Below are 12,516 nucleotides of genomic sequence, written 5' to 3'. Positions count from 1 at the left end.
TTTAACCTGGTTCTTCAGCATCCCAGTCTGACAGTCAATCCACTGTGCTACCGCCTGGTCAGGCTATAGCCGTTTTATTTCTAATATAATTGCCACGATAAAAATAATTATAATTGAATATATATACCTATATAAGGAGCAAGATTAATAAATGAATGTTGAATGATGTTCTCTTATGACTTGAGCTACATGTTAAAGTGTATCCCGACCCCCACCCCAAAGAACAAGATTTATTTCTAACTTTAAGTATTAGGTCATTTGTTTTGGTCTACTGATTGTTAGTTGGTTGGTTTAATTAGTTATAACAGTTCATGGTTATAATTTTAGTAGAATAAATTTCCCAATCTAATCTTATATTGGATAGAACTTCACTTTGACCAGATATGTATACTGTAGTAAAAGAATGTAAAATAAATTTTAATTCATTAATGTGATTCTAAAAAGAAATTAAATAATAACTTATTGGAGAAAAAGTATAATTTATTTTTTAATTTCTTACCCCACATTTCCATCATTAAAAAAAGTTATTAGTAATTCAGCTGAAGACCTTTCATTAAACAAAGTCAGATCACAAATGCAAATTTTCTTCAATACTATGAGTAATTCAGTCCAGACTCATCTTTATGTGAATTACAGTGTCTGTTGATTTTTCAGAATGCAGGATGATAGGAACTAAGATAATGACCCTTCTTGAATATCTTCAGGCCCAGTAGAAGTTAGACAGTTTATCTCATCTGAAAAAGAAAAAAATTTTTTTGACTATTACATTATGAGTTTAACATATTGCAAACATTTGGTATTGTTATTGGAATTTAAAGATGTGAATTTAAAATTATTAAATACTTGGAGAAATATTTTTTATGTAATAAAAAATATTTATTACAGATTTTTCCACTGGCCTGGTCTTTGTCACATTTGGGGAGGAAAGTGATTAAACTTTATGTTCAAAAAACTGTAGGTTGAAAAGTAAAAGTAGTGTTTTGGTTTTTATTTCTCCTTACTCTGTGTCTTTTACATTATTTTACTTATTTTAAATCTTTTCTGTCATCCAACCTTTGTGACCCATTGTTCTCAGCCTTTACCATTGATACAGAAGTGTCATGTTGCCCTGTCACTCTGGGCTTAATAGTACCTTGCTTGCTCTTTCTATTTTATTTGTATATGTCTAGTCTACATCTCTTATTGTGCCAAGGATATCTGATTAATAACTTTATCTATGTTTATGGAAGTGTCCTAAATGTCCCCTATTAAAAGTAATGTATAGTTATTAACAGAGGTCGTTGGAGGACAGTAGTTATGGATTGGTCATGAAGGCTATTACGATACACTTATGGACAAAGATCCTGGATTATCTGAAAGAGAATGATCTTAGTATAACTATATGTGTACAAAGATTATGTTGTGAACACATAGTAGTGATTGGACAGGAAGCCAGTGATAACACAGGTACAATTTGACATGCCTGTCTACTGGTGATACAGGGGCCTCCATCCCACATGCCCTGTGAGTAATTAAATCTCCTGTGCCAGACTACCCAGCAGATAGAAAGTCTTTCTTGACTCGAGTGCAATCCTCTAAGCTGCTTATGTAGGTCTCTATGGCTCAAGAGGACAAAAACCTTGAGGACTTCCTAAGTATCCAGAGCCATAGAGACTAGGAACAAGCATGAACAGTAGTTATAAGGAAGGGACACTTTCACAGTCCAATGGTCATGGGACCCCTGATCTAATGTGTTCATAAGATGGAGTTTCAGAAGACAGCCACTTATGCAGCAGGTAGTATACCCAAGGAGTGTGCCCTTTGCAGGTAAGGGTGCATCCCTACTCTCTCACTCAGAGGAAGCCTGAATACCTATGAACAAAGTGAATAAGTAGATATGAATCATACAGAGATATGCACCTAGGATCCTGGTACAAAGCCTATATAGAGTGTGATTTTGTTATTAAATGTATCTTTTCTCATTTATGTGTCAAGCTCTACTTTAACTTTCATTTTGCACATTTCCAACAATTTATCTTGGAATTTCAATGGTTTAAAATTACCCTGGCAATTCTCACTATTCAATTTACAAGAGAACTCTCATTCTTTAAATTATAAATAAAATATACACTAAGATTTCACATAAGACCAAATTTTGCATATGAACATAGATGCATTATGCATGAAAACAAACAATATATATATATATATGTGTGTGTGTGTGTGTGTGTGTGTGTGTGTGTGTGTGTGGTATGACTATAAATTGATGATTTTAACTTAAATTTACACCTAAGTTAGTGTCCTCTGTAAAAAATTATTTATTTACCAGATTTGCACTGGTTACATTTTGTTTTTCAAATATGAAATCCATTTTAAAAGTCAAGATTTCCATTCTAGGTAACAAATGTATTGTGTCAATGTCTGTGAAGACATTACAAAAAAAATGTTCCTGCAACATTTTACTTGAGGGTTACTTTTCTAGATAAATTTATTTAAGTTTAACACCTATATTTTCCCTTTTTTACTATTCAAACTGCCAAATGTAATAATTCATCCAAAATAAATCAGTTTAAACAAAACACAGTGAAAATGAACAGTACATCATTCTTAAAAGAATTACAAGGCCCATTGATTTGGCCAAAGATTAATTTTAAATCTTGCATATAATATAACAGTGTACATTAATAGTACTATATACCTCCTTTGGCTCTAAATGTAAATTTTTTTATGTTTCTATCTAAAGAATTAGTATATCACAATTATTAAGTGGGTAAGCAATACCAAGGCAGTGGTTAGTTAGTTATACCAACCTCGATTGCATATTTGATTCAAATTTGCCTGGCCTTGTTAACTCTGTTTGGGGAACTTGACACTATGATTTCATAGTTTCTAGGCAATTTTCAAGTGGGACTGAGCTGGGTTGTGAAAGCTGCCAAATATCTTAAAGGGGGATTGTTGAAGAAAATATGGCAGGCTTCACTGTATGATAAGTTATCCCTGCCCTACTACTGACATCTCCACTTTGATGGGCTAACGCATTTGCTAGAGAAAGTAGATACTTACTAATGTTAGAAACGTCAGATTCATGTAGCTGACTGGCTAACCCAGACATGTATAAAATCAGGTGATTTGTCTAACAAGGTTTTCCTTCCACAGGTGATTTTTTTTCCTAAGTCATATAAAAACCAGGGAGATAATTTTAAGATAATACTCACAAGTGGCACTTCTCAAGCTATTGGTAGCAACTCATCCATTCTGAAACTGGACAAATTTGTTGGAAAGGTTTTTTCTTTATTATTATTCATTGAATCAGTGTTGATGATTACATTTTCTTCTGTTTGAGGTCAGGATTTTGTGATATATTATGAAAATTTCTAAGCATAGAATCTACTAAAAGAGAAAAATATAAATTATGAAGGAAAAAATATAACCTTCCAATCTACAGCCAGCCTGAGGACATTACAGACCCCTCAAATTAGTATACTCACTGTACCAACGATTTAGTAACACCCTCATCTCCTTCAGTTCGATTCCTTCGTTGCTTTAAATTCTTTTAAATAAGTAAGAGTTTAAAAAATATAATAAAACATACTATGAATAAGACGACTCTCTTGGCCCACAGCTGACAAACACCCACATAAACCATTCATAGTTTGTAGTCCAATTACCAGAGGCAGATTTAACGGTGGGCACACTGGGCATGCACCCTGGGCCCCAACTTCTGAAAGGCCCCGCAAAACCCCAACTTGACACTTTTTTCTAACAACAAGAGACCCAATATTTTCTTCTGTGCCCGGGGCCTCAACTGACCTTAATCCGCCTCTGCCAATCCCCATGCAAGAAGTGCAATGACATGAAAGCCATGCATAAAAAAATAATTAAGTCAAGAATAAGCTTTGCCTTTTAATTGATTATTGATTGTATTTAAAAAAATAAAATAGAATATAGCTCAGGAAGTTATACTTAATTTGCACATATGTTAGTACTCATAAGTAGAGGATAAAAGTTATTCATAAGTGTCTAGCATCTTGATTACTTTTATCTTTCTAAGGATTTCCTTTCTAGGAAATTATTCACTTTTTATTCTCAATTTTTTGGATATTTTTAAAAACATTAATATATTACTATATGTATATATATGTGCATGTATTTACATACACACATATATACACATATATTTGTCTATATATATATAAATATTTGTAAAAGCTATGTATAAATATAAATAAATAGAAATTCCTATAATGTGACCTTATACCCTTATAGTGTTTCATTCATTCTTGCATTTAGCAGTGTACATTATTGGAATTATACAAGTCATCTGTCTCTAAATGTAAATTTTAATTTTGTTTCCAACTAGAGAATACTATATCACAATGGTTAAATGGGTAAGCAATACCAAGACAGTAGTCAGATGGTTGAACCGACCTCAGAACATCTCCATCCTTACTGTCTGTGAGACCACAACGGGTGCTTGTAGTAGAGTGAGTATAATTTACTTTTCTTATATACTTAAAATGAAGTCGTTTATGCTACTATGCAGAGAGATACCAGAAAATCTTTTGTGCAAAAGTTTCAATTCTTCGAAAGATAGTAGGAAAATTCATTTAATTAATATATACTTTAATCCATAAAGCTTCCAGACTTTGACGCAAGAAATATAGATGATAAGAAAAAGAGAATAAACTAACCTCTACAAATAAACTCTCATATAGTATAAAGCATCGCCCAACCATGCTATTGTCATTCTCAAATATGGGATGTCTCTTTATATTTTGACTTTGATTAATTTGAGAATATAGAATGTTTAATGTTCCCTTTTTTTTCTTTAAACACAGTCCAAAAATTCAATTTTTTTGTAGTTTAGTCTTCTTAAATAAAAGACAATGTTTCTGTTCTTAAATTAAGTAAAAATAGTAAAAAAAAAAGTTTTGGAACCACTGTGTTTTGAAAGAAGGTTATATTTAGATTTCTATAATCAGTTTTTATAAACTCTGTAATAAATGCTATCTCTGTCATACTGTAATCAGTTTAAATTGTTATATTATGTATTTGGTACTAAGTAAAAGATTCCAAATTTTTTAACTACAGAATTTTCAATTTATGTTTTTGGGCAAATAGAGTAACTATTATCAGACTAGCATCTCTGTTGTAATCAACTGTAAAACTGTAGAAAAGATTAAAAACTTGCATTCATATGTTGAACATGAGGATTATTGGGGGAAAATGGTAAAATAAAGTAAATATACAAAATGGACCTAGATATGACTTTCTATTGGTGACGTCTTTTCAGACCACAGTGCAGGAAAATGGTGCACAAGAAAGACACAGTGACATCACTGCTTCAAGTAGGCAGGAAGAATCAGAGTTTAAGGCTATTGGTGGTTGAAATTTGCAAGACAAGTAACAGAATTTAGAGTTATAAGGAGAAAAACTTCAGCTATCCACATAGAGGACCTCTTAAGCCTTTAGCTCCTTGCCTACCTGTGCAAGTACAAGACATGCCTTAGAGAGAAAAAAATTAAAGAAAGAAAATGCAGGTTGCACAATGCTTGAGAACTTTGAAGTTCTGAATAGCAAAAGTAGAAAACACACATACACATAATGTAATACTATTCAGCCATAAAATAAGGAAATCCTACTATTTGTGGCAAAACTCAACACTCATTCATAACTTTCAACATAAGTGAATAGAACATAGTATCCCCAATCTGATTAAGGATACCCACAAAATAAATCAATAAATATCATATTCAATGGTAAAATACCTTTCTTGTTCACATTAAGATTCTCAATAAGGTAAAGATATAAACTCTAAATATTATACAGTACAAACATTAATAGAGATTTTAATCACAGAAACTTGACGAGGTTTACACATGATGATTGTTAAAGAAAAAGTAAAAGTATCTTTATTTGTGGATGGCATTATTGTGTAAATAAAATGTAAGAAATCTGCAAATAACTAGAATATGTCACAATTCATAAGTTAATATACTAACCTCAATTGTTTGTTCCATTTACTGATTTTGATTATTTTACTGTTAAGAATATGTAAATATTTATAATACTGTAGTTTTCTTAAATGCTTACTGAATTAATTGGGAGCAAATGTATCTAGTGCCTCAAAGTTTATGTCAAATTATTAAAGGAAAACTGATATTTTCAACTTTTGATTCTTTTGAAGAATTATACTTTTATCTTCAAGTTGTTCAGAAACAGTATATATAGAGATACAATAATAAAGCAAATAAAGCAAAATATAAATAAATGAGAATCATATCTAAAACATATACAGATGTTTCTTTAACTGGTCTTTAACTTCTCTGTAACTTTGCACATGTTTCAAAATAAAAAGTTACAAAACAAGCAAAAACAAATAAAAAGAGCTAAAAAATTGGAATGTGCATATTCTAATTAGAACTGGGTAAATGCAAAGATATATTAAAATGATTCAATAATGGAAATACATTGGAAATGTATCACATTATTGATTTGATAATTTTTTGGTATTCTATTTTATTTAATCCCATTTATGGAGTTTAAAATATTTTACTTTAGACTACAAATGAAAGTGAAATTTTGGAATCTCATGGACTCTAAGAAAAGTTAGTGATACTAATGAGCAGTGGAAATTGATATGTTTTATGTCTGGGTTTTATAAATGTAAAGAGTGAGTATAGCTGAGGTGCAAATAGAAATAAAAAGAGAGAACTGTTTTAAATTGATATTTTATAAATGCAATTATTTTTCATTTATATTTTCTTATAGAATATTTTTTTAGAAACTATAAAATATTTCCTAATTTACTACACATAGGATTACTAAACTTTTTTCATCTATACATATTTAACTTGCAATTAAATTATTTAATTTTGCTTTATGGAATATGATTTTGGTTTTAATCTTTGGCAAGATTATTTTAAAAGAACATGTCATTTCAAATGTTTATGACTATGATAAAATTGAATGTTCAAAGAATGTCTATCTTTTCATTTTATTCCTGGCTGTTTGCCCAGTTCTTTTGAAGAACTTAAATATTTTTTTCCTGACAGCGCCTGGATGTGAAAAGAGGCAGTGTCAAGTGGTTCAAAACAGTTTGAGTGAGGTAATAAAACAGAGCTAGACAATGATCTTTTATTCTGCAGATATAATACTGGGAATTCTGGAGGAGTTCACCAAAGAAAAAACTATAATTAAGTTATTATTTTATCCTGATTTTATAATTATTTATTCAGTTTAAATCAATAATTATAAAAGGATCTCTTGTGGTATTTCACCAGTTGAAGAGAAGGGGGGAAATGCCTAAAAAATCACACTGTAAAAATTGTTAAATTGATGTGTGTTCATTTGGTCTTTAGATGCTTCATAAAGTAAATTGTTTTGTTTCAGAAATACGAAATGACGTCAGATACATGGCTCTCTAAACAGGTATAGTATAGGTGGTTTCTTTACGTCACATTATGGCCATTGTGCCTATTTTGTTCACCTACTTGTTATGCGCTAACTTTCAAAAGTTATTTTATTAATATGACTTTAAGACTTTGCATGTTTGCATGACCTTTGGTGGTGCAGTGGATAAAGCGTCGACCTGGAAATGCTGAGGTCGCCGGTTCGAAACCCTGGGCTTGCCTGGTCAAGGCACATATGGGAGTTGATGCTTCCAGCTCCTCCCTCCCTGTGTGTCTCTCTCTCTCTCTCTCTCTCTCTCCTCTCTAAAATGAATAAATAAAATTAAAAAAATTTAAAAAAAGACTGTGTGTTTGAGTTTTTTCCATAAAAATATTTCTGACTTTGTCTTTCTAAGACATTATTTATGAAAAGATTGCTTCTATTCTTTATTTGCTGTAAGTTGCAGAATAACAATGATCCACTTTTGGAACCATTCTTATAGTAAACTTTTGTGATACAAAAGAGAAAAAGTTGCAATCCATTAAAACTAGAAACCATCAACACACTCAGATAGCCCAATATATTGGTTTTGTGGAGATTATTCAGATGAACACTTCTTCTATTAAATATACCCTACCTTACAGTGCTAATTTGTGACACAAATGAGCCTGGAGTCCAAATGATCACAATAGAAACACTACCAAATGTCTTCACAACATAATCTCAAACTGGACATTTGAGAAGGAAACATACATAGATTATCCACATATGCCCAACCTGTTTTACTAATAACTCTATCACTACTTTTTGCAAAGAAGAGTTTTTGTTTTATTTTGTTTTTTGGTTTGTTTTGGTTTTGATTTGTTTTGTTCTTTACAGTCATCTTTTATTTTCTATTCCCTCCTGAGTTGTCACACAGATGTATGGTTTCAGTTACTGCCCATATACTGAAACCTCCAAATGAGTTGCTCTAAGCAACTCAGTTCTCTGATTTCTGAAACATCCACTTTCATGACTGTCATCTCCTCTTCAGTCTATAAAAGTCACTGCACACTCCACAGATCCAAACTGAACACATCTCTTTACTAGTCAGTCATATGCCTTCTGATCATACGAGTCAAGGACAGAGTTATCCATCCAGCTATTAAGATCATAATTCTAGTATTTATTTTGAACTCTTCCTCATTCTTATCGGCATATATTCATCACCACATGATTTTACTTTCAAAGCTCTCATGTCAATTTACTTTTTCTACAGTTCACAAACACCGTATGGGATCCAGCCACAGTCCTCCAGCTCCTCCTGAGCTGGCACGCACTCAACACCTGAGGCACCTGCCAATCTGTTCTCCATCCTGCAGGCTGGCTGAGTGACCTTTTCTTTTTTAGATTTTTTTATTTATTCATTTTAGAGAGAAGAAAGAGAAAGAGAGAGAGAGAGAGAAGGGAGAGAGAAGGGGGGAGGGGCAGGAAACCTCAACTCTCATATGTGCCTTGACCAGGAAGCCAGGGTTTCAAACTGGCAACCTCAGCATTCCAGGTCAACACTCCATCCACTGAGCCACCACAGGTCAGGCCGGAGTGACCTTTTTGAAATACATATTTGATCACTACCCACATCATCCTCACACTTCACTCTCACAACTAAAACAATTATCGTCTCTCCTTTTGTCCACAGATAAACAGCAACCTTTTTAAATGATCTGTAAGAGATTAAATTGAAAGCATTTTCAGTTTTGTGCCATACCATTCTTTTAATTGTTTTTCTTCATTCTAAGAACATTAGCTGTCATATTCACAAGGCCTTTGTATGACTGCTTTCTTCTAAATGGAAGTCCCTCAACTACTTTCTTATGTGAACCTGCTCATTTTGCAAACTTTACCTTTAATCACCTGCTTAAGAATTTACCTCCTCCAATCACCCTAACCGAATTGCATCCCTCAATACAAATTACTTTAAAGTCAAATGTAATTTCTGTTAATACTTATACAGTTATTTCTGGGATTTTTTTACTGAGTTCATAAGAACAAAAAAGATATTCATTTGTTGTTCTCCATTGTAAACCTGGTGCCTAATATAGTCTGGTTATAAGAAAAGCTCCATCAATGTTTGCTGAATAAATAAATTGTCTAAGAAGGACTATAAATAGTCTACACTTTGCTCAGTTAAATTATAGGCATATAGGCATATGTATCTATTATCTATCAATCATCTAGCTATATTAATATAAATTATTTATTATTAGTCTGTGTGCAAAATGAATTTGGGAAAAAAAGAAGTTTTTGTGGCCAATAAAGAACGCTCATAAAATTAATTTAAGTACTGGCCTTGCTGGATAACTCGGTTGGTTAGAGCATCATCCTGCAGCAGAGAGGTTTGATCCCTGGTTAGAGCACATACAGAAACAGGTTAGTGTTTCTGTCTCTCTCCCTTCCTCTCTCTCTAAAATTAATAAATAAAAATTTTTAATTAAATACTGAAAATTAAAACAATAATATATGGATATTGATGTATTCTGAATTGTCCTCCATTATTAAACCTTTTTTTTCCTATACTTTTTATTGCCAGTGACATTCATAATAGTCTAACATACATCAACATAATACATATTCCTTTGGTATTATGTTACCTACATTTTATTTATTTTTTAATCATTTAAAAATGTTTTCAATTATAGCTGATATATAATATATTAGTTTCAGGTGTACTACATTTTAAATTCCAATATTATGAATATTTAAGAAACCAGTCATTAACCATTCAGTAAAAAAAGGCAAATAGTGTTTTGTCACAGTTGAATTTTTCTCCAGAAGCTCTAAGGAAATTTTATGAAATACTTAGAATTTGATGAAATTTAAAGATGAGAAAGGTAGTAGTCATGTACAGTCAGCATATATTTCTTCCCAGTCAATAGGAAGAGCAGAGAAAAGTGGGTGTATTTGCCCTAGCTTCAAGAGACTTACTAGTTGGGATAACCAGTACAAAGCCCATTTTGTTAGGGATAAAATTTTGGTATCCCCAATTCATTGCCCTGTGTCATAAACACCGGTTTGCCTAAGGTCATGAGAATGGACAGTGAAATTGGCTCCATTTCCTTAATTTCATTGTAGAAGAGGGTTCTGCCTAGAGTAATACTTTATAGCCAGACATTGTTCTAGTGCTGAAGGTTTTTTAACCCAACTATACCCTTAAGTCCTCATCTGTTCCTTTACTGAATCATTTCTAAGACACCAGATTTGGGGGACTAATGTAAAAAAGAAGAATGCTCAGATTCTCATAATATAAAAAAACAGTTTGTTTTTGAAGCAAAACACAAATAGAGAATGTTCAGTAACGAAGCAGCTAATAGATTGGACTAAATGTGATAGATTGAGTGATATATATATTTTTTCCTGTTGTACACATGAATTTAGCTACTCAATTATAAGTTGGGCACCTACTGTGTCCTAGGCAATAGGCTAAGAAGACAAAATTGCAAAATTTAATTATTACTTGCCTAGTGAAAGAAGTCAACCATATAACGAGTGCACTGCAGGCCATGAAGAGATGAATACAGGGTACTTTCTAGAATCTCTAAAAAGAAATTTCTAAACTAAAAGAGAATCTTGAACTGAGGAAATCTGGAAATGGTTTTTGTTTTGTGCATTTAAGCAAACAATGAGTAAGATCTAGGGGAAAAAATGACAAAAAGGTCAAACCCCAAGTGCGAAGGCAAAAAGAATATCCAAGAGGAGAAAGAGATGGAACATAAAGAATTATTGATTCTCTCATAGTTGAAAGATGTGATTTACACAGTCAAGTGTCTTCAGTATTTGTAATGTACCCAGCAATGCAGTTTTTCCATCATTAAATTGTATATTACTTCAGAGTTTTAAATTATTTAAATATAAATATATTATCTTATATTTTCATGAAGGTTCATGAAGTAGACAAGTAAAATATTATTCTATATTTTTTATCAATGGATGTTTTACTAATAAAGTTAGAATCAGATTCTTGAGATTATAAAAAGAGTTATTAAGTAAATAGTTATTAAGCACAATTTATGTTCGTCACTGTCTCAGGATTCTGAATATAGGAATGAAGAATAGAAGGTTCATGCATCATGGAGCTCATATTCTATAGGAATACTAAGTACATATACACACATACATTCTTATACAAAAAATATATACATACATAATATACAATATGTTGAATTTTTAGGCACTATGGAAAAAAATAAAAAGTAAGTGAAAGAGGATGAGAGATAAATATAGAGTTGGATGATCTGGCTTCCTTAATCACTCTTTAGACAGGGTAATCAGGAAGCACCTCTCTGATAAGTCCAAGTAGAGCACTGATATGAAAGAAAAGAGAAAGAACCAGACAAGGGGAAATAGTAGTTCAAAGGCGCTGAAGCAGAAACAGCCACAATGAGGAATCAGGAGAATGGAAGAAGTTGAGATGAGATAAAGTGTAGAATCAGATCATCTAGAAGGGATTGAAAGTTATTTAAAGACCTAGAAAGGTAATTGTATGAAAACCTTTCTGTATACCATATGTATAACCACTCTCAATAACCCAACATAAAAGAATGCAATGTTTTGTCAGGTAAATCCATATTCTTAATGTTTCCCCTGGAGCAAGAGAAACCAATCTGTATGTTTAGTTTCTCTTGTTTAAATATTGAAAATAATTCTATTGATTTAATGTGCCACTAGAGTTTAATTTAAAAGTCATCAACTAGACATTTGTGTTTGTGATTTGTGGAAGGGTGAGCAGTGAGGATAGGACATATGAATTAAATGTTTTTCAACAGATTCCTCCCAATTTCTGATTGTTGTATTTTTAATAAATTTATGTTTACATCAAGTAAGTAGAGTAGCTGAGTGACTTTAGAAAAATAAATATTTAGTTATAAATTTTTAAAAAATTAAAAACATTTTGATAAACTGATGATGTTTCTATTTTCTTTATTTTTAAGGATAAATTGCTAAATGTGATCATATTTTATTGAAAGATATAAAAGTCCTTTTCTGAGCTTTTTAACTGACTTTAATTTAATTTTAAATGATTCCTATCTAGTATTTAAGAAAGTTCCCCATCTTTTCCATCATTCAAAAACACGCATACACACAATGCATTGAATCCACTTAATAAAT

General features: G+C 31.8%; 1 protein-coding gene across 4 annotated transcripts in view; it reads left to right on the top strand.

Moving 5' to 3' along the window:
* DPP10 (dipeptidyl peptidase like 10) overlaps positions 1-12,516 on the top strand; it is a 680,612-nt gene that overhangs the window by 602,732 nt on the left and 65,364 nt on the right. For all 4 annotated transcript variants that reach the window (XM_066345442.1, XM_066345444.1, XM_066345441.1 and 1 more), the window contains exons 11-12: positions 4,340-4,463; positions 7,372-7,410. In XM_066345442.1, the coding sequence (XP_066201539.1) occupies positions 4,340-4,463; positions 7,372-7,410 (163 nt within the window). The remainder of the gene's footprint in view (positions 1-4,339; positions 4,464-7,371; positions 7,411-12,516) is intronic.

The sequence above is a fragment of the Saccopteryx leptura genome, chromosome 7 (assembly GCF_036850995.1).
Source record: "Saccopteryx leptura isolate mSacLep1 chromosome 7, mSacLep1_pri_phased_curated, whole genome shotgun sequence".
NCBI classification, from domain to species: Eukaryota; Metazoa; Chordata; class Mammalia; order Chiroptera; family Emballonuridae; genus Saccopteryx; species Saccopteryx leptura.
Note: the sequence above shows the minus strand (reverse complement) of the source record. Positions and strands in the feature narration are given on the sequence as shown.